Genomic DNA, 22,320 nt, shown 5'->3' on the forward strand with positions numbered 1-22,320 from the left:
AGACGAGAGATAACACCACTGTCCTGCACAGATGGTGAAGGTCTGGCAAGGGCATTGTACTGTCACCCTTGTCATTGAAACAGTAAGCCCATCCCAGCATTCCGTTCAATGTTGTTGGCGGTTTAGAATCTAATATTGTTGATTTTGTTTTAAAAGGTGGACTGTTACTGATTTGTCCCAAATACAGAGTTTCATTCTTTTATGGGCACCAAGTACTCAGCTCTAAGGTTTTATTTTCTTTTTGGTAGCAGGTTTTAGGGAATTTTCGAATGACATAAGTGAGAGGCTAGCTGTCAGATAGCCATGGTAGCAAATCAAACTACATTTGTACAGTAGTAGAACATATTATGCTGGAGCTCGTTTCTCAGCGTACTGAAGTTTTAAAACTATGTCGTGTTAGCCATAAAAAAAATCGCAGAGGGCAAGTACATGTGTCACTTGGTTGGCCTTGGCTCGAATATTATATAGACTATACTGTCCGTGCACTGTATCTTGAATTTTTGCAGTCTTTGTTGTAGGAACTTGAGAAAACTCCAACTCCCAGAATGCAAGGCAACCCGAATAGGAAGTTGTGGCAGTCAGTTGTGGCGAGTTGGGCGGCGTACAGCGAACCGCGACCGAGAAGGGTAGTTTTTATTTTGTGATCTAGAATATGGGATGCATTTATTAATGCAGTCTGTTTAACGGTGTGTTTTCAACTCCCTCGGAAATCACTCACAGGTAGGTGCGCGGTGAGTCCCTGTTTTTACCGTCGGGAGGAAACGAAATTGTTCCGGCTGTCACCTGGGCCTGTAGATATTTTTCCATTTGCCGTGCCTGGAAACTTGCTGTCAGATCCTGGTTTTGGGAAAGGCTTTTGTGGTTGTGCGTCTTGCGGGACAATCGCAGCACGTAGCGCTCAACAACACGCAGTTCTTCGCATAAACAGACGAAACGCGCAGATGCTAGCAGTAATAATACAAGCTTAAATAAGAAATAATGATGAAACCGATTTGCATACGGTACTTGAGCACCGTGCTTTGACGTTTTGCAAAGAGAGGGCTTCTTTGCTAAACTCCTCAGATGTACTGTTTACATTTACAGCCAACTCTTATTAATTGCTTCGGCATGGTAGAGGTAATTGCTTATCTACCGGATCGAAATATATCAGATTTGTTGATTAATGTCGTGGTGGATTAGTGCTGAAAACGCTGTTAATTCACATTGTTACGGGTGCAAGATGCTTTCCATATTAAGGGCAAAGAATCTCTTGTGCACGCAATTTATACGCATTGTTGTGCGTGTCAAGTACTTTGCGATTGTGTGCACAAAGTAATGTTTGCAATGATAATGTTGGTGTGTGTTTGCAAAGTGTCAGTTTGTGTGCGTACGGTAGTGTTTATTGTGACACGGTAGTGTTTATTAGTAGGTGGACAAGTACAGGTTACCATAAACCCCTGGCAATCACATTGAAGGCACATACATTGCCAAGCAGACGTGTAGAATATGATTTCTCATTTTGTGTAACAGTGTGCTGCCAAGTGCACATTGCTTGCTAAGAAGACAGAATTGAATATACACTCATTTATTACGTGTAGAAATCAGTGTATTGCAGACTCCATACCCTTAACCTGTCAGGTGGACAGGAATAAATGTATTGAAACAGGCACTAGCTGAGAGAAAAACTTTCATGACACTCAAATCAACCACTGAAGTGCTTTGGAACTCTCTGACCTTCTGTTTCTGGAAATGTCAAACTGTTGCGTGCGTTGTGGTTTTGCTTTTTTCAGGCACCCTAGAATTTTGTCCGAAATGGAAATCCTTTTATTGTGCCAAGTGGTACAAATTAGAAAGGTTTGAAGGAAAATCAGAAACCAGATGTAACAAAGTGGAAAATTGTCTTTTTTTGTTTGTTTTTTTTTTATCTCGGCATGACCGAATGATTTTCTTTTGTCTTTAATCAGGTGATTTAACATTCCTAAATGGCTGAAGAGGTTTATTTTAGAATTCAGACACGTCATTGTACTTGCTGTTTCACAGAGCCCACACAACTCTAATGTTTGAGAAATATTCCAAAAACTGAGAGTTTAAGTTCTCAGGATGATTGAATCCCCAGGGCCTGACAGAATCTTCTTTAATTGCACTCGTGGAAACTAGAGATGTTTTTCAGAAGCCATGGATGCAGCTCTCCCAGCCGTCCCTGAAGACAGGGGAAGGAACCAGGGACTGGAGAATTGCTAATAACATGTCCATCCGTAGAATTAGTGAGAAAACTGGAGTAAGACAAATATGTTTGACTTCTGTTGCATGTAGGGTTAAAGAAACTATCATTTGACATAAACTAGTGGATTGCCTATATGGAATTAAGTTCCTAAGGGATAATCGGCATAGATACAGAAAAGGTAAATGAGAGGTTTTGGACATTTGGAGGAAATGTTTGTGTGTTTAATTTGAGAATTGTTTGATAGAAGATCTAGTAATTGGTGGAGTACCACAGGGGTCTGTACTAGGACCACTGCCCTTTCTGATTTAGAACAAGAATCTAGATTCTGATAGAGTAAAGTAGTCAAATTGGTGCCGTTGATACAAAAATGGGAGGATCAGCAAACAAGTAGTTCAGAAGGGCTAGGACAGTTCCTGACCATAGACTCTGTCGCTAGAGAGCTAGTAAAGTCTGTAAATCTGTTGTCTCTCAGGCCTATCTCAGCTTTGAGAGGAGGGCGGAGGGGTGGCTCTGTGGCTCAGGATCTGTGCCTGTGGCTGGAAGGTTGCTGGTTCAAATCCTGCAGCTGGCAGAGGAATCCTACTCCGTTGGGACCCTGAGCAAGGCCCTTCACCCTAACTGCTCCAGGGGCGCCGTACAATGGCAGACCCAGCGCTCTGACCCCCAGCTTCTCTCCCTGTCTGTGTGTCTGTGTCTCCATGGAGAAAAGCTGGGGTATGCGAAAAGACGAATTCCTAATGCAAGAAATTGTATAGGGCTAATAAAGAAACATTATCATCACACATTATAGCTGTGTGAGGAGGGAGGTGGTTGTTGGGATTGTCAGTATCACTGGCGATTATTGAAGGTACCTCGCGTGGGAACGTCTGTTCTTCCTGTGTCGCTGCTCGGCTCCCCGCGCCCCAGCCCCAGAGCCCGGTCCGCGGCTGGCCCCGCCGCTCATAGCGACTCCTCTGCTTGCAGGCGGCGGCAATGGAGGAGACGGACAGGGAGACGGTGGCCAAGGCGGTGCAGAGAGTGGCCGGCATGCTGCAGCGCCCCGACCAGCTGGACAAGGTGCAGCAGTACCGCCGCAGGGAGGCCCGCAAGAAGGCCTCGGTGGAGGCCCGGCTGAAGGTGCGTCCCCCCCCCCCCCCCGCCGCCCCGCCCTGTGGCTCAGCCGCTGGGCCTGCAGCCTGTTCTCGAGTCCGAGTTCACGTTGGTTTGTCATTCTGGCCATAGACAAGTACACAGTGGACGGAAATATCGTTTCTCCTGGTCCACGGTGCAAATACAGACAGGACATTGTAGGCAGGATACACATCGTGCAAAAAGTGCACATTACTAAGGCAGATACATAATACAATATACACAACACACTGGAGGGATTTAAAACCTGCTTCTGGAATTGGGGTGGGTGCCAGTAGATTCCAGGGTGCTGAGGAGCCTGACAGCCTGCGGGGAAGAAGCTGTTCCAGAGTCTGGTGGAGCTGGCCCGTACACTGCGATATCTTTCCCCAGAGGGTAGGAGGACAGAGAGTTTATGGGAGGGGTCATCTCCTATACTGGAGGCCCTGTGTGGGGCGTTTGTGACAGGTGACAGAAATGGAAGGGAGGGAGGCTCCAGTGATGTTTTCAGCCGTTTCCACAATCCGTTGCAGGGTCTTGCGGTCTGAAGCGTTGCGATTCCCCAACCGAACAGCGACACGGGTGGTCAGGGTGCTCTCAGTGGTGCTTCTGTAGAATGTGGGAAGAATGGGTGGGGGAAGGTTTTTGCCCATTCCATGTTAGTAAAATAAAAAATGGTTCTCCTCAGCACAGCCCCGCCCTGTGGGGAGTGCAGAGTTTCAGCTTGCGTGTAGACAGCTCTGACCATCGTGCTCCCCACCCTGCAGTTTCCTGCGTGGGAAACGCAGAAACCGGCCTGTGTCGGCTGAATGAGGTCTATGACAGGGCCCTGTGCGAAGCTGGAACGTCAGCAGAAATATAAGCGTGGGTCCTGCCTCTGACCGCAACATGAAAATGATTGTCCTGGTCCCCGAGGAGGAGACGTACAGGAGCCTCTGCCGAGTTTCTCCTCGGCCTGTAACGCTTCAGAGCTGAGCAATTACCTAATTGAGCTGGTTGACCTTACTGTCGTTTGATTAATTGTTTATTTCCACGTCTCAGGTCAGCAAAACCCAGAGTCCAGTCTGGCGTTTTGGGCTTTCCTCTGTGCTCCTGTTATCAGTGTGTCAGTGTGACAGCGCAGAGGTGTCGCCGCCCTCTGGAAACACAGATCTCCTGATCGCCGGAGTTATATCTGCTGTGCAGGAAGTGGCGCTGGACACGATCGGAGCCCAGCTGGGGCGGAGCGGGGCTGCGCCTGCCCCGTCAGCACAGGAGGACGGAAGAGGGGTCTGTGAGCTGGTCAGCTCGGCTCAGGAGCTCAGGAGCACAGGAGCTGACCGAGGCAGTGTGGCTCTGGGGGGGTTTGACAGTGAGCCTCCGTCCTGGGTGACATGAAAGGCCAGAGGAGAAGAAGAAAAAGTCACTGAGCTTTCAGAAGTTATTAAAAAAAAAATCTGCCTCTTTTTTCCAGTTAGTTCCTGCCAGACGCCTTTCGCTTGTTTTGGGAACAGCTTAGGACATTGTTGCAAAATGTTTTTTTTTTTTCAAATTAACAAACTCTGTGTCCGCATATGGTTTAAGTTTTACTTAATTGCCTTCCCCTCTTCACTTCTTTGTGCTGAACTCTGAAGTCAAGTTTATCTGAGTCCTAGATTCTTTTCCACTTTGCCTGGGTTCGTTTCTGTGTTGTAGCTGCTGGAATAGGCAAACCTCCTCCAGAGGCGTTAAGCTGCTATAAATGTAATATATGTTACACGTTGTGTAACCCCGAGGAGAGGACCAGCAGTTCTTCCACAGAGCACTTCTGTCACAGAGATTTCCAAAGGGTATCAAAATGCATCTCTTTTCTTAGTTATGCATTTGGTTTCTTTATGAGGTCCCAGTGTCACAGCCTGCGGTTGCTTTTCCTATGTTTGAACTTCTTGTGTGCCATAGTAGCCTGTCTGCCTGTTAACGTGAAGTTTATTTACTTGAAACTAAATGACCAGTGCTTTTGAGGCTGCATGACTTTACGAAACGGTTAAATGGGCTAAGTGAACAGTTGTGTTTTTCTTTTGTAAGGTGCAGTGTGTTCATTTGCAAATCCAGTCTGAACTTCAGAGGGCTGTAGCAGTGGGCTTTCTGGGGCAGATGCTGAGCAGCTGAAGGCTTGTTGCCCCTTGATAATCTGAGTCTTTCTCTAATATTGTCGGCAAGCATTTGACATGTTCCGTGTTTGTGCTCGGTATGATTGGCTGTCAGGTGACTCCGAGAGAAAATGATGTGCCAGTATTCCATTAGGAATTACTCACATCCCTTTTCTGTTTCCATGCTATTAGCTATGATTTGACTTTTTCCATTTCCGAAGTTTTCCAGGCTGAGATGATTCTGGTTCTTATCCAGAAAGTGTTTTGTGAGTGCAGGGCAGTGTCTCGGAGAGGCGCGGGCTCAAAGCTGTCGTGACAGAGGTTGACAGGTTTGATGCAGGGTGATTTATTTCTTCCGCTAACTACCGTCTTGTTTCTTCTGGAGAAGAACCGTACACCCAGGTCTTTTAGGCATCATGGAGAATTGCCAGACTGCCAAAATACTGGCTAACAAAACATGAGCAGAGAATTTTAAAATAGTTTTGCAAGTTATTTGCCGTGGCAAATAACATGTTATCCAGAATTATACAGTGTATCTGTTCGGATGCAGTGGCCAGTCTTGGGAAGAAACTGTGTGTTTGAGTTGTTAAGAGTCATAGGCTGTTGTTCAGTGTCCGAGAGGTACATTCCCATATCGAGAAGGCTTTTCAGGCTCGGACTCTTAAGTGCAGACTGTTAATAAGTGCAGTTATAAGTTACTTTGACACTTGAATGACCCAAATGCTCACGACTGTTTTAAAAAAGGATGAAATCTTGGTAAAAACCAAAGCTCATTGTGTTTATGTGCATAAACCTATTCCTTGCCCGTTCGGTGTGTTGCGAGCTGGTGTTGGTTCTTCAGTCGGGACGTTTCAGTCTCGTCAAGCGGGCGCCCATCAGGCAGCGTGTTGAAGCGTTTCTGCCCCGCTCCCGTCTCGATGAGCTTGCGGTCTGCCCCCCAGGCGGCGATCCAGTCGCAGCTGGACGGGGTGCGGACGGGCCTCAGCCAGCTCCACACCGCGCTGGTGGACGTCAAGGACATCCAGCACGCCCTGGCAGACGTCAGCAAGGACTGGCGGCAGAGCATCAACACCATCGAGAACCTGAAGGACGTGAAGGACGCCGTGGTGCAGCACAGCCAGCTGGCCGCCGCGGTGGAGAACCTCAAGAACATCTTCTCAGGTAACTGGGGGGGTGTCAGGGGTCGGGGGGCCGGGGGTCAGGGTGGTCGGAGGGTCGGGAGGTCAGAGGGTTGGGGGGGCGGGGGATTTGGTTGTTGGGAGGTCACGAGAGGCCCATTTACAGTCGGCCTTCAATTCTTGTAAATAATCACCATGGTGATTAATTGCTTAATTACTAACCTAATGGGTGAGGGGTTAGCCAACATTCTCCCGTGGGAAGAACTAGGTTTATCTGGAATGTAAAGGGCTCTACAGTGGGTGTAGCTGGCTGGGGATTTTGTAGAACAAGTCTTTGCATGTATGAATATTATTGCCACAGTAAGGACTCCTTCACACCAGACGTCGTCCAGTCAGTGTGACTCTTATTGTGCTCCTGCGCTGTGAGCCACCTTGTGTAAGTTGGGGCTGTCACAGTGACGCTGTATGTGGACGTTTTATCATTGCATTCAGCTGTGTACAAGGTGAAAGCTGCGTTTAATTTCTGGATTTTTAAAAATTGTGTTGCTGTGTCTGTCTTGTGCTTTATGTTTTTACAAGTCCATTCCCTGGCTAGCATTTTAATTAGTTCTGGCAAACAAGTCCTATTGCATTGCATTTCAGGAGGTGTGTTATTTTTATCGTTAACTTTGTTATGTTGTTTGCCTGTTTAAAAGCCTTGCCTTTCATGAGTGTGATTGATTAGCTTTTGCATGGCACGTTTACTGTACAAGCCCTGGATTTAAATTAAGTGTATATCTTCAAATTACACCTCCTATTGCATTGTTTTCCTAAAAACATCAACTCCTTACTCTCTTAATACCGGCGATGCCCTTCAAGCCTTTACTGCAAAGAAGCTCTTGAATATTAAGACCACCATCTAATAGGATTTGCCCTGTACTGGGTATCTAGTCAAAGCCTCGTGTAAGCCCAGATCAGCTCAATTTGCGTTAAGATTTATTTCACTGGGGGCAACTGTTCGAGAGTTACCTAACACGCTCTTGTCTCGGGATTCCTGTTAGGGCTTCAGTATACCCTAAAATAAACAAAACAAGGCAAAAAATACTTTGTAATCCACTGCTCTTCGTAGCGCACGACAGGGCTAAACAGGCTAAAGGCCACAATGCGTCCAACTGTGACAACCGAATCCCATATTTTAAAGGGGAAACATATCATGGTTGGAGGCAGGCCGAGCCCACTGTCTGAGAGCGCAGAACACTGCTTCTTCAGCCCTGTCTAACCCAATGGGCAGAACCCATCCAGAGTCCTGCCCAGATTGAGTGTCTGACGAAATGATCTCAGCGCGTCTTATCCCTGTGCGAACCATCACCATCAGGTAACACCTGTGGTAGCACCCAGGGGTGCGCAGCAGAATTCCTCTTTTGCGTCTGCTTTGTCCTGTAGAGCAGGTGGTTCCAGCTCCAGTCCCGGAGGTTCAGGCAGGCAGGAGGAGTTGCAGGTCTCTTTAAATCAGCAGCTGAGCACCTGGGAACCTGGCTCTCCCGCCAGCAGTTAGTTCAGTCAGGTGGGGGCAGGAGGGCTGCACCCGCAGGGCTGGGTCTTGGGGGGGGTCACAGTGAGTTGCTGCCCAGCCCAGCAGGCACAGAGCACCTTTCATTAGCGTGATCTCAGGACAAATCAGGTGGGTTTTCTGCTCCTGCAGCAGAGGGCAACACACGACATTGGCAAAAAGCGCAGGCAAACGGTGTTCAAGGCAGATCTCGGCTCGAGACGGGTGTGAAGAGAGCAGCACTGCGTAGAGCAGGGTGATAGGTCAAGGCGTTGAGAGCAGATGTGACTGCAAGGGACTAGACTTTATCTCACAACAAGGTTAATATCTTCGTAATTAGCTTTACTTCCTAGTTGTTACCCAACAAGGTTTTAAGCCAGTGTCTTTCAAGTGACCTCTCGATTGGATTTGTGACATTTCTTGGAACATGCTGATGAAATGTGAACACTGTGATGGGCAGTAATCAATTCATCTAAGCACAGAAAGGCTTCAGGAGCTACAAATAGTCTAAAATCTGCATTTTACTGGAAATGGGTTTGGACTGTTCCCTTGACTTATTCCTTGGAGCTAAATAGTGACAAAACAGACATTTTACTGGTGGGCAGCAAATCTCAGCTGGAAAGGCTAGAGAGCTGCACGGTCATGGTTGAAGGCTCCCTCATTCACACGTCCGCCACAGTCAGGAATCCGGGAACCACACTCGATCCTCTCCTGACTTTTGAGCCCCACATAAAACAAAATCAATGAAGGCTTCTTTAATTCACAATAGAAATATCGCGGGCATTAGGAAATTTCTATCAATTTTAATGTATGAAATATGAAGTGAGACGACGGAAGACTGTAAATTAACTGTAAGGTGCATTTGAAAGTTAAATTAAAGGAAACATCATATGCAGCAGTATGTCCTGTAGTTTGGACCAGGTTTATCCGAAATGTTGTTTTTATTGCGTACTGTTTCCACGCCTGGTTTCTGCTCTTTCAACGGCACTGTGATCCTTCACAAAACCCACAGCAGCTCTGTACAGTCCTTCTCGGTGTTCGCCCCCGGCAGCGTGGCTCGTGGTCTTGACTTGTGGTGCTCTCGGTCTCTCCCCAGTGCCAGAGATAGTGCAGGAAACCCGGGTGCTCATCGAGCAGGCGGAGCTGCTGCAGGCCCACCGGAAGCTCATGGACCTGGAGTGCTCCCGGGACGACCTCATGTACGAGCAGTACCGCATGGACAGCAGGAACGCGCACGACATGAACCTCATCTGCAACTACTTCGGGGAGGTGCAGACCCTGTCGGAGGAGCTGGCCAAGCAGCTCTGGATGGTGCTGCAGAGGGCCATGGTGACCGTGCGGCGCGACCCCACCATGCTGGTCTCCGTGGTGCGCGTCATCGAGCGGGAGGAGAAGATCGACCGCCGCATGCTGGACCGCAAGAAGCAGACGGGCTTCATCCCGTCCGGCCGGCCCAAGAATTGGAAGCAGAAGATGTTCGAGGTGCTGGAGGGGACTGTGAGCACCCGGATCGAGGGCACCCAGTCGGACACCCGCGAGTCCGACAAGATGTGGCTGGTGCGGCTCCTGGAGATCACCCGCAAGTACGTGCTGGACGACCTCGTCGTGGTGAAGAACCTGATGGTCCAGTGCTTCCCGCCGCACTACGGCATCTTCGGCGTCTTCTTCACCCTGTACCACCGGGCCGTGTCCGCCAGGGTCCAGGAGCTGGCCGCGGAGGACCTGGAGGCCAACGAGATCGTCTCCCTCCTGACCTGGGTGCTCAACACCTACAAAAGGTACGGCAGGCGGTTCGGAGGGGGTCTTCGCCCCCCCCCCCCCGATAACTGATCCTCTCCGTGTGTCTGGCGTTCTGGCACTGCGAGCCCGGGCAGGCTGGCAACTAGGTTGAATGACCCAGAATGGCTGCTTCTGGGGAAAAAGGATCGTTTGTTTTTGATTCCTGCAGTGTCACTTTAATTGGGAGGCCAGCTTCTTCTGACTTACTGCTTTGTAAGTGATTCGCTTGGCTATCCGAGCAAGCAGTCATTCCCTGCAGCGTCCGGTTGGCCATGTAATCGTGTGTAAAATATTACAGTGTTAAAGACGGCCACAGTGCGCAGTCCAGATTTTTGTTTCGTGGCTCTCTAGGGCCGATGTCCGCAGGGTTCCGCGGAAACGCAGCTGTTTTGTCTTTCACTGTCATTCCAGTAGTGTAAAGGCACCAGCCAGACCATAAATAACCATGAATACAGGCAGCGAAAATGAATGTCGTGTTATTGTAGATGTCAGTTTTCCGCTCTGCTGCACGCGTGTTGTAATGTTGACCCACGTGAACGGTGAAGAGTGGTTGTCACAGTATTTAAATGCGATGGATCCCTAGCAATTGCAGGTACTCCTTGGCACACAATTCCAGAAAAACTAGTTTATCTAATCCAATAGACACACGCATTGTTGCACATCGCGTGCACAGAGACGGATTACGCTAAAAAAAGATATTTTTATAACAACAGCACGAGGCGTCTTTGTTTGCATTAAACAAGGCAACACATTTATTACACACTGGTTCTGTTTCTGCCCTTTTGTTCGCTGAAAACGTGGCTGCCGAGGCACTGCGGATTGGTTTACATTCATTCATTGGGCAAATATTCCCTGTGGGGAATTAGTCAAGTCTGTTTCAAATCATTTTCACTTTGTTAAAAAGAAAACAACCCCCGATAATGCTTACTGTAAGGTCTGTGTGATAGACATGAATATTTGTGTTTGTTTTTCATATTTTTGAAATTACTGCCCCTGAGCTCTTCATACAGAACGGCCCTGGCTGAGGAGCCTAGGAGGGAGAAGATTTTAGGACATATTGTCATTTTGGGTGTCATGTTATAGGATACTTAGCACACCAGTACTGTACAGGCTTTGAAGGAGGGTTACTTGGAACAGCAACAGTAATATCCCTCTTGCATTTTTCCCATGGTAAGACCCGGTTTGTGACTAAAAATATTTTCTTTTTTAAATAGTAGCAAAGGAAAAAGATCCCCTCACAAACGAGTCTCTCTCCACAGTAGGTCGTTTCTGGTTTGTCTGTCAGGCCTCCATGTTGAAACTGTGCTCGGGCGAAGGTTTTGTGACTGCTGCGCCGATGATGGTGTCAGCTGAGATTGGACACGAGGCCGCCAAATTCCTGGAGAGACCCTGGCTCGTGCCGCAGTGGCCTTGGCAGCCGTCTCCCAAGGGAGGGCAAGCTGTGGGATCATTTTCCCCGCGCGTGAGAGGCCAAGAAAAAATCCCCCCGCCGGCAGGAAACACTTGGAGGCCAGCAGCAGCCCGTCCGAGCTCTGGGCTCTTCCTTGGTCCGCGTTGGCTCCGAATGCAGAAGTGAAGCGCTGATCTCCGTGAGAGGCTGCGGTTCTTAGTTTCCCCAGCGCGTGGGGGAAAAAGCTGACGTCCTCATCCCGGTTGTGTTCCTGCAGCGTGGATATGATGGGGCACCCCGAGCTGCTGGCGGAGGTGGACATCAATAGGCTGGACCCGCTTCTTCCTCAGAACGTGGTGCAGGAGCTGCTGGGCACGTACATCCAAACCTTCACCGTGAGTTCACTGCCGTGCCTCGGTCGGCCTTTGGCTGCTGAGGGAGCCAGGTGATGCTGGAGATCTGCCCCCCCCCGGGCCGTGCAGCGCGTGTGGCCTCAGCTGTGGAGGAGGAGGCCAGTCAAGCAGGTGCAGGAGCCATAGTTTCGCCCTCTTCCCTGGCTGTTGTTCTGCCCAGCACCACTCGAGCTGGGCGGAAGGACAGGGAAGATGCTGGTTAAACTCACTGGATACAGGCTCTACCCTGAAGTCACTCTTTCCTCGGTCAGTGTTTGATTGAAGTGCAGTAAGAAGCAGGCAGCCCAGTCTGAGCTTCCGCTGGCAGCAGGGAGTTTGAAGGCGGATTTTAGTTCATTGGATCACCGCCGTCGTGCTGTACAAGCCGGCCGCGTGCATGTTCTGTAGCAGGAGGCCTCAAGTTTCCTTTTCCATCTCACGTCAAACATGAGGTATGGTTCCTGCCTGTAGTGTATCTCGCTGTTGACTGCCATTGTGTCCTTAGCGACACCTGAATAAATGGTAAAACAGTAAGAAAATAGATAGAAGCCGTTGAATATTGTGTCTAAATGTGACACTGAAAGTGAAGTTGAAATTGTTCTCTCCAAAACGTTTGTGTTCTTGTATCTGCTAGGCCGCCATTCGGAATTGGTTGCTCCTGAGTGTTTTCAATTCAGAATGGTGACATTTTGTCATGCTAAGGAAGAACGTTACAGATCGAAGCACACGGGTTCATCAGCCTGTGTTTTATACAGTGCCTTTTAGCACGTAGTGGAAGTGAATATGGTGAAATTTGAACCTTGCTTTCTATTTCGGACGTGGCTGTGATTTCTCGCAAGTCAGTCTCTTAGGTAGTGGCCTTACTGTACGTTCTGCGCTACTTCTGCGGATCCATCAGCTGTGGACACAAGGCACGCCTCCATCAACCTCTTACTGCGTCTTCTGCAGCCATTCCTAAGGGGGCTGCAAATGAGAGGTTCAGATTTCCACACTAATCCTCAAACCTTGCGCTGCTGTTCTGAAGATCCGGGTTTTTTTTTTCGGAGAGCTTGATCGCATAAAGCAGGAAGAGCTTGCTTGCCGCCGTTCTTCCCAAAAAGGACCCCCGCATGTGACACTCCTCCTTCAGCCTGCTCCTTGAAGTGGGATTTGTGAGTCTGCAAGGAGCTTTTCGACATTTTTATATATAAATGTTCAGAGGGGAGGATAATGCACTCCCTCACATTTTATGTAGTAGAATTATTGCCTTCTTCTATCTTTCCAGAGTCTTTCCAGAAGTCTGGAAGGCTGTTGAAGATTTTTTTTCAATCTCATCCTTGATCACTTTTCACTTTTTTTTTTTCTTCTGGAATGTTAATGATGCCACCAAGCAGGTATCTGCGGGTGGCGTTATCTGGATAGGACTCTGGGCAACAATTAAATCATGCCTTATATACCTTCCTGGCTGAAAATCTCAGGGTTTGTATTTCTGTGACCTGTCAGTAACTAGGGATATCAAAACAACTGCAGGCCGACACACAGTTACAATGTTATGACAAATTGCGCTTTAATTGTCTGTTTTTTGACAATTGACATCTCATTGTTTGTGTGTCCCTTTCCGTGACGGTCCCTGCCCTTCCCTAGGGCGGTCTTGAGGACCTGCCGCATAAAAACCCACAATAACAAGTCGAAGCACGTGAAGGAGACCTGCAGGCTTTTTCCAGGCTTGCAACAAAAATATTTAGAAACCCCTGCCCCCCCTCTCATACCGTGCACATCCTTTTTATGCTAAAGAAAACCACTCATTGCACCCATTTGAGTGTGTGAACAAAATGCCGTCCACCAGAAATCTAATTGACAGATAAGTGCCCGGTGAGTCTATTTACAGCAGTCAGAGGCTCTTTGGCGACCTCTGTTGACAGTGCAGCTGTAATTGCACCCTGCGTCATTTGTGACACTAGCTATGCCTTCTTTTTTATACTTTTATGAAGCATTGCATTGTGAGGGATCTTAGTATCTCCGTTGAAATGGTTTTCCAGGATCTGTGTATTAAACAGTGGTTTCATTTCCTGGCCCTAACACATTTCAGGTAACCAGAACAGTGGACAGTTCTGGTAGAATTGTCATTTGGAGGTGTGACATAAATATTTATGTCCTGAACTCGCAGTTAACCTTTGGTGCAATAGTGCAGCCCCCTGAGGAGCGAAGTTAGTAGCAGGACTACAGAGTCTCAGCAGGGTTACTCGTGTATGTGAGAAACAGAATATAAGAAAGGTTGGAAATGAGTGGAGGCCGTTCAGCCCGTCTTGCTTGCTTGGTTGCTAGTAGTTGGGTTCAACATGTCCGTCTCCCTGACTCTTGACGGGATCTCACAAAGTCCACGTCAGCTGCATGACTGGTGGACTGGCTCCGGTCTTGACTGGCAGGGAGGTTTCTTCACAGGCGCTCTCAGTCCTGCCTCAGCCCTGGGCAGTGCTCGGAGGAATATATGCAGTACGTGCTCTGGATGCATGTGGTTGATGCAGTCTACCCAAGCCCTCGTCTGTTTCTTGTTCCATACTTTGCCGTTTTACTTAAATCCTGGTCCTTGTATGGCAGCTGATGTCAAAGACGTCCCCCGAGTCTGGTCCGCATCTCCAGCTTTTGTGACGGTCTCAGTCGGGTGCCGACCAAGGCTGAACTGGTTCCATTCAGTCCATTCAGGCTGGCAGGCTATGAAGTGGTTTGCTGGCTTCCCGCCCTTTGACCTCGGCCCACTCTCGCTCCCTTCACAGTCGAATATCACCGGCTGGCTTCGCAAGGCGCTGGAGACGGACAAGAAGGACTGGAAGAAGGAGACCGAGCCCGAAGCTGACCAGGATGGCTACTATCAGACCACTCTGCCTGCCATCGTGTTCCAGGTGACTCCCCTCTCCTTGTCGAGCCTGGCGCGCTGCTTCTCCAAGTCCTGTGCGTCCTGGGCGGGATGCAGAGGAAAGTTTTATTTGCCTTGTGTACCTCAGTCACCCCTACATTATTGGCTGTTATTAATAATCTGTTACCAGTGGTACGTTTGCATGATGGTTTACTGTAGCTCTTACAGTTGGCACCAGATGACCTTGGTTTTTGATTGACTCTGCACAGCTCACACTGGGAATCCATCCTCCAAGGATGGATCCAGATATTTTCATGGTGGTATCTACAGCAGTAGCAGAGTTAAGAGTAAGCCACAAGTACAGTGAAAGCAAGTTGTAATATGAGGAGGGAACTTGCAGTTTGAGTACTAAATAACCGTCCAAGATAGCTACGTAGAGTCATGCGCTGTAGAGACACTGTGTTTGGCATCCAGTTGAGATGCAGTTTAGGTTTGTCTGACGTAAAGCACGCTGTCTGCTGAAGGGTGGAGCAACACATTCTGGGCTCTTCCTTTTCCTGAAGCATTTTATAGGCACCCCTGCCTCGCCCAGGGCAGCCGATAAGCCTGACTGCATGAGCTCGACTTAAAGCAAGCAAATCAGTGACACCCGGAATGGGTGCAGCTCACATGGGTATCTGTGGGAAGAACGGTCACAAATGAAGTTAGTGGTTCATTGATCCTGGGATCTCATCCAGCTGTTTCTTGGAAGAAGCCAGGATATCAGCTTCACAGCAACGTGGCTGGGTTCAAGGAAGGCTCTCGTGTTTCTAGAGCCTTTAATGTAGAGGGAGCTGGACCAGAAGTACACCTTGTCGACGTTCAAATAGTTCAATTTCAGAAAGCCCCCCCTTCTTTGTGTTTCTTACTGTTCCCCCCAATCTGCTGGGCAGTGGGGCTGCCTGGCGTCACCCAGGTGGGGCTGCTCTTCAGTGGAGAGGGACCTGAGCCACTCCTCTAGGTAGACTGTTCTGATGTAACTGCTAAATGCCAGATGTAAATGCTAGTGGTAGCGTCCCTGTATTTAAATCTGAGTACGCCTGCTGTAATTACAGTGAAGGCTCGGCGCTGTTCGTGATGCAAATGCAGTTTGTAATCGTGTCAGTTGGGGCGGTCTCTGCCCCTAAGCGCGGATCAACATTTCGAAACGCGGAGGTCCCGGTCGCTCTGCCTAACGGGTGCCGTTCTGCCGATGTGCCCAGATGTTCGAGCAGAATCTGCAAGTGGCCGCCCAGATCAACGAGGCGTTCAAGGAGGAGGTGCTGCGGTTGTGCCTGAAGCAGATGAACTCCTTCCTCTTCAGGTGAGGCCCGACTGTACTGTCCACCCCTCCCCTGCTGCCCTCCGCGGGCCCGGGGCCGCGCTCTCAAAAGCAGCGTTTTCATCGCCGCGTTTGAAACATGTAAATGAATCCTTGGTGTTCTGTAATCAAGTAGTATTTTATAGCACAAGTGGCGTAAAGCTGTTGTGTGTCCAACGTAATTAAACTGTCCCTCTGAGCACATATTCAAGCCTCGGAAACGCACACTTCTGCTGTTTCCAGTTTGCGTTGTTTGCTTGGTAATTCTGCTCAGTGTAGTTTCTGTCACGCCCTCTGCAGCCAGAGGGCGCTCCTTCTCTGTCCTGTCCCCAGTTTCCGGTCTGCTCTCCTTCCTGTCCCTCTCTTTCCCTTGAGCTATATATTTCCGGGTCTTGCACTCTGTCCTCGCTCAGCATTGACGTTCGGATGTCCTGAGACCCGCCTAGCACCAGGGCGCCCCACGTCTGCTCCCTGAGGGCATAGGTTTCTATACGGCATTCCTGAACTCTTTGCACTAATGAGCCCGGGCCTTTTTCCCGTCTCGCCGCTACGCATATGGGTCTTTTTCCGCTCTCCTACTTCCCACGGTTAGTCCCCTTGGACGTCCGTGACAGTTTCGCTCAGTTGAACTGGAAGTCCTGTTTTTGGAATGTGACAAAAAGTAATTGTCAGGGTGTCCATGAAAAAGACCAGGCACTTGAGTTTCGGCCTTCACTTCCCTTTGCTTCTCTTGGTGGAACACAACCTAGTTACTGATGGTTACCTTGCCATTATTATTATTATGGAACAAGTAATAGGTTTATTCCATGCTGAAAAAAAGAAGAAAGAGAACACAACGTTTCGGCTGTGGAGCCTTCTTCAGGTGTGAGAGAGACAGGGCAGTAGGCAAAGGTAAAGTAGCGGGAGAACAAAGGTTGGGAGGGAGGAGGAGTGAGAGGCGGGAGCAGGGGACAGAAAGAGAGGCCAATCAAGAGGTGTGAAGTCAGAATGGGTGCAGAGAGGTGTGAAATGAAACTTCCAATGAATGGAGAAAATTTAAAAGAACAGTAATCTGTCGTTAAGAGAAGGGAGAATGTGTGATCCTAGCTGCAGAATAATTTTAGTTTCGGTGGTCTTTCTGATGTATGAGTTCGGAAAACCGTCTTTGAGAACACAGACGGAGAGATTATAGTGGTCGTGGCCATCAGAGGAGAAATGAGAAACAGTGGGCTTGGAGAGATCTTTAATCTTCACAGCCCTGACGTGTTCTCTGAATAATAATAATAATAATAATTATTATTATTATTATTATTATTATTATTATTATTATTATTATTATTATTATTATTATTATTATTATTATTATTATTGTTGTTGTTGTTGTTGTTGGACACTGATTGGTTTTCATAATTGGAAACACGTTCCCGGAAGGGGTCGTGAACTTCTCTGTTTGATATCGCGTGTAATCTGCAGATTTGTTTAAACCAAATTTACGGTTCCGTTTCCTACATCCTGGTGATGGCCAATATAGGTCTGACTATAGGACAAATCTAATGAGTGACTGCTTACCTGGGGAAATAGTAATGGAATGGCCTGTTGTGCACCACTTAAAAAAGCAACCCTTGGTTATTTAAGCCTCTCTTGTATGAATACACCTTGCCTCACCCATACGTAAAGGAACAGTAAGATGTACTGTATACTTCTCAGGTATAGAGAAGAGGCCATCGCCTACAAGGAGGATCATCTGAGGGACCGTCAGCTTCCACAGTGCTACGTTCAGTACATGATCGCCATCATCAACAACTGCCAGACCTTTAAGTAAGCCTCCGATTGCCAGGTTTGACTCTGCTGGACAGGTGTTGGAGAAGGTGCTCCTGAACGCCAGGGAATGGGCCAGGTTTAGTTTCTTTCAGTCTGACCCCACAGAGGTGCTGCTCTCTAGGGTTCCTGGTGAAAGCAGGGGCAGAGGTCACGCCCCCTGCTTCTGCTTGTGTGCCGGAGGGAGATCGGTCTGCCCAAGCAGGAGCTGAGCGCGGTAAATCACGAAGAAACTGATTTTTTTTATTTTTTTTTAGTTGTCCTCCCAGTGGTTGCAGTGCAAATAAAGGTAGCGTATGCGCGCGGCAGGTCTTGGAGGTCACGCTGAACAGCTCCCATCCACTTTCAGAGAGTCCGTCACCAGCTTGAAGAAGAAGTACTCGCGAGCCGCGGAGCACAGCCAGAACGACGTGGCGATCGAGAAGACGCTGAACGAGGTGGCGAAAGACGGTTGCCTGTTCCTGCTCGACGAGGTCTTCCTGGATCTGGAGGTCAGGAGGCTGGCGCCAGGATTGTTAACGCCGGGACGATTGCGTGTGTCCAGGTTCTGTGGCCCTGTGGTCCGGGGAGAGGGGGGGACTGAGCGCCGCTGTTTGCCAGTGTCCCGGGCGCGTGAAGCCCAGAGTATTATGTGGCTGAAATGATTTTAAGAAGAAAAAAAACATGGAAATTAGATCTGAAGCAGAGTTCAGGTTATTCAGAGATTGAAGGTCAAGCTGTGGCTGTGTTGCAGCGACACCTTGTGTGTGAAAAATAGCTCAGAAAACACAGGACACAGGAGATCCAGATGAATGCATTAGGGGTGTTGTCAGCTCTTGTAAAACCAAGACTCGGTACGACTTAATGTTTCCACACTGCTTTTTTTTCACTCCTCTACTATCTGCCAGGTGTGTCTGTTGGAGTCTCAGTATAAATTGTCTTGTCTTCACAGCAACACCTTAGTGAGCTGTTGACAAGAAAGTGGCTGACAGGATCCAACGCAGTCGACACCATTTGTGTTACTTTAGAGGATTATTTCAATGACTTTTCCAAAATTAAGAAACCGTACAATAAGGTAAGCTGAAATATGTCAGGTGCACTTGTGTCCAAGGTGTTTCGTATGACTTTTTAATTAATGTGACTGCTACTGTTGGGAATGCACATATCTCAGTTTTGCAAAGCAAACGTTTTGTAATACATTTGTAAAACATTTTTGTGTTAATGATATATTGTCTTGCTCTGGTGCTGCTCTTATTGTGGCGTATTTTTGGAAACTATCCTAATTTCTGATCTTGAGTTGCACTGGAACGGCAAGCAGCAGAGGCTGTTAAACTCCACAGATTAAACGATCAATATGATTTAAGCACATCTAAAACAAAAGGTATTATGCAACAAGTGCAGTGAAGTTCTTAAAATTAAAATATAATAATAATTTATACCCCACACTCATATTCTTTGCAAGAACAAGATGGTTTTGATTGTGAATTGTTCATTGTAAAAAGAAAAACTAACTGATTTCAAGAATGATCCACCTAAAATTTTAAGAAACAGAACGGTCTGGAATAGATGAAGTTTTTGTGAACTTTTGTGCTGTAATTATGTAAGCCACTACCTTTATGTATTCACATTTCAGGAGATGACTGTTGAAGCTCATCGCAGAGTCATCATTGAGTACATAAAGGCAATAATGCAAAAGAGGATCTCTTTCAAAAATGCAGAAGAAAGGAAAGAAGGAGCAGATAGGATGATCAAGGAAGCCGAGCAATTCAAATTCCTGTTCAGCAAGCTCTCAGAGGTGCGTTCTGTACAGAGAGACTGGAGTTTCAATTTACACTAATAATTCCCTCCAGCTTCTGCAAATGTGTACACCACATGCAAGTGTTATTCACATTTGTAGAGATAAGAGAGCAATATGTTTCTGGCTCAAGGTTGGAGTGACTGAGAATGTGACAGGACGGGGTGTCTCACACCGTGTGTGTGTAGAGATGTGAGCACACCGTGTGTGTAGAGTATGAGCACACCGTGTGTGTAGAGTATGAGCACACCGTGTGTGTAGAGTATGAGCACACCGTGTGTGTAGAGTATGAGCACACCGTGTGTGTAGAGTATGAGCACACCGTGTGTGTAGAGATGTGAGCTCACTGTGTGTGTAGAGTATGAGCTCACTGTGTGTGTAGAGTATGAGCACACTGTGTGTGTAGAGTATGAGCTCACCGTGTGTGTAGAGTATGAGCACACTGTGTGTGTAGAGTATGAGCACACTGTGTGTGTAGAGTATGAGCACACCGTGTGTGTAGAGTATGAGCTCACTGTGTGTGTAGAGTATGAGCACACTGTGTGTGTAGAGTATGAGCACACTGTGTGTGTAGAGTATGAGCTCACTGTGTGTGTAGAGTATGAGCTCACTGTGTGTGTAGAGTATGAGCACACTGTGTGTGTAGAGTTGTGAGCACACCGTGTGTGTGTAGAGATGTGAGCACACCGTGTGTGTAGAGTATGAGCTCACTGTGTGTGTAGAGATGTGAGCTCACTGTGTGTGTAGAGTATGAGCACACTGTGTGTGTAGAGTATGAGCACACTGTGTGTGTAGAGTATGAGCACACTGTGTGTGTAGAGTATGAGCTCACTGTGTGTGTAGAGTATGAGCACACTGTGTGTGTAGAGTATGAGCACACCGTGTGTGTGTAGAGATGTGAGCACACCGTGTGTGTAGAGTATGAGCTCACTGTGTGTGTAGAGATGTGAGCTCACTGTGTGTGTAGAGTATGAGCACACTGTGTGTGTAGAGTATGAGCACACTGTGTGTGTAGAGTATGAGCTCACTGTGTGTGTAGAGTATGAGCACACTGTGTGTGTAGAGTATGAGCACACCGTGTGTGTGTAGAGATGTGAGCACACCGTGTGTGTAGAGTATGAGCTCACCGTGTGTGTAGAGATGTGAGCTCACTGTGTGTGTAGAGTATGAGCACACTGTGTGTGTAGAGTATGAGCACACTGTGTGTGTAGAGTATGAGCACACTGTGTGTGTAGAGTATGAGCACACTGTGTATAAGTAGCCTATCAGCGAAGCCTGTGGGCCTTTTCTGGAAATTGTCTTTGTTCGTGCCGTGCCAGTGCGGGCGCGTTTGTGCGTGGTGTGTGTGAGCACCGACGCACTGCTGTGCTCCACAGGGCCTGGGCGAGGATACCAGCCGGCTGTGTGACGCCATCAGCGCCATAGCGGAGGTGTTCAAGCTCACCGACCCCAGTCTGCTCTACCTGGAGGTGTCCACCCTGGTCTCCAAGTTCCCCGACATCAGGTGGGTCTGCCCTCGCTCTCGCCCCTGGTGGAGCTGCGGGAGTGGGAGGATTGCAGTCGACAGATCGCCTGTCGAGTGGTGGAGCACGTGGTCAGAGGGGCGTTCTTTAACTGCGGGCAGGCAGATGATGGGGCGACACCCATCAGCCTGTGAGTAATTATAGAAAAGTCTTTCTGGGGTAGCTTCCACATTGTGATGGGTTGTTAGGAACGTGCAAGCGTTGGCTTTTGACGAGCGCATGAACCTGTGACAGTTTTCATTGAACCGGAGCTTATTGACCTGGTGACCGTTTAGAGCTCTCTGTGCAGTAAGGAGTGGTGATCATGCCGGGGGAGCTGTATGGTGGTCTGAAAGCACGGTTGTGAGTCTCGAGTCCCGTCGAAGTGCCGTTTTATCTCCCGTCCTCCAGGGAAGAGCACATCCTGGCTTTGCTGGCCGTGCGGGGAGACGCCAGCCGGGACATGCGGCAGACGATCATCGAGACTCTGAACCAGAGCAAGCCCTCGTCGAACGGCAGCGTGCAGCCTCTTTTCAAAGACATAGCTGTCCCCACGATGACCGTGCCGAAGCTGCTCAAGTGAACGAGTGGCGGCAGCTCGAACTCTTCACCTGCGTTCATGAAATACGAGGAACGGGTTTGAACGAATTGTTTTTCCTTGTGCACTCTGGGATTGGACATTTTCTGGAAGGGACGCACGAGAATCTGGGACACCTGTGGTGGAATTCGAGCCCTGGAAAATACTGTAATTTGTTTCGTTGTATCGGTAACACGTCTAACATTTGATACTTGATGTACAGGGAAAAAAAAAAACATTGCTCACCTTTGCCTTTTTCATGATCGACATCCAGCTTGTGTAAGGGCCACATTTGTTTAGTTCGGAAAACACTATTTGTAGCTGGTGCATGCGTTTCTGGAATATTTTGTTGTATATTAAAAATAAAATTGCTTTTGGTCATCCTGGAGAACTGCTTTTTACCTCTGTTCTGTTTGAATAGGACCCTTTGGTACTGAAGCACACGGATTCACACGTTTGGAAGGTACAGTACATGGTCTTCTGTTAAATGAAATTGAAAGTGATTGAACGATATTTAAAGGAACCTAAATTTCGTATTGTCATTTAAAATCTCGTCAAAGTTAAGGAAAAACGGATAAGTCATTTCACAAGTAATTCACATGTAAATTGCTTTGCTTCAACCTGCAGTTTTTGAAAGAAATACATGAGACTAGCAATGAGAATTGATTTTTTTTTAAAAGATTAAATTCTGGGGCAGAGCTTAAAAGCGCTTGTTTAAATCCCCGTTTGCCTGTTTTAATTGACAAGGGTAAGGTCTTACATATACTTAGGGTCTGAAGTTTTTTTTTTTTAAGCGTTGGACTTGGCAATCCCAGCTTGAGTTCCACAATAAGACAGTCAATGATTCAGAAACTAGTCGTGGCAAAGGGCAGC

At 48.0% G+C, this 22,320-nt stretch overlaps 1 protein-coding gene across 3 annotated transcripts; it reads left to right on the forward strand.

Moving 5' to 3' along the window:
• Positions 1–185: 185 nt before the first annotated feature.
• exoc3 (exocyst complex component 3) lies at positions 186–21,838 on the forward strand. Of its 3 annotated transcripts, none has more exons than XM_069190876.1 (13): positions 186–731; positions 3,167–3,319; positions 6,360–6,579; positions 9,161–9,842; positions 11,511–11,628; positions 14,379–14,504; positions 15,700–15,800; positions 17,484–17,594; positions 17,944–18,085; positions 18,526–18,648; positions 19,207–19,368; positions 20,745–20,872; positions 21,282–21,838. In XM_069190876.1, exons 2-13 carry the CDS (start codon positions 3,176–3,178, stop codon positions 21,451–21,453), a joined length of 2,229 nt encoding a protein of 742 aa, XP_069046977.1. In that variant the 5' UTR covers positions 186–731; positions 3,167–3,175; the 3' UTR covers positions 21,454–21,838. The 3 variants fall into 3 exon arrangements, with proteins under 3 accessions (XP_069046977.1, XP_069046976.1, XP_069046978.1); XM_069190875.1 differs by having other exon boundaries at positions 187–720; XM_069190877.1 differs by lacking the exon at positions 186–731 and adding an exon at positions 758–2,381.
• Positions 21,839–22,320: the final 482 nt, after the last annotated feature.

Source organism: Lepisosteus oculatus, chromosome 6 (assembly GCF_040954835.1).
Source record: "Lepisosteus oculatus isolate fLepOcu1 chromosome 6, fLepOcu1.hap2, whole genome shotgun sequence".
NCBI lineage: Eukaryota > Metazoa > Chordata > Actinopteri > Semionotiformes > Lepisosteidae > Lepisosteus > Lepisosteus oculatus.

Bases quoted from the DNA above. Each gene is read 5' to 3' on its own strand.
- exoc3 (XM_069190876.1), top strand. From the start codon at position 3,176: ATGGAGGAGACGGACAGGGAGACGGTGGCCAAGGCGGTGCAGAGAGTG. The intron at 18,649-19,206 runs GTAAGCTGAAAT...TTCACATTTCAG, and splicing joins TTAAGAAACCGTACAATAAG to GAGATGACTGTTGAAGCTCA. The intron at 20,873-21,281 runs GTGGGTCTGCCC...CCCGTCCTCCAG, and splicing joins TCCAAGTTCCCCGACATCAG to GGAAGAGCACATCCTGGCTT.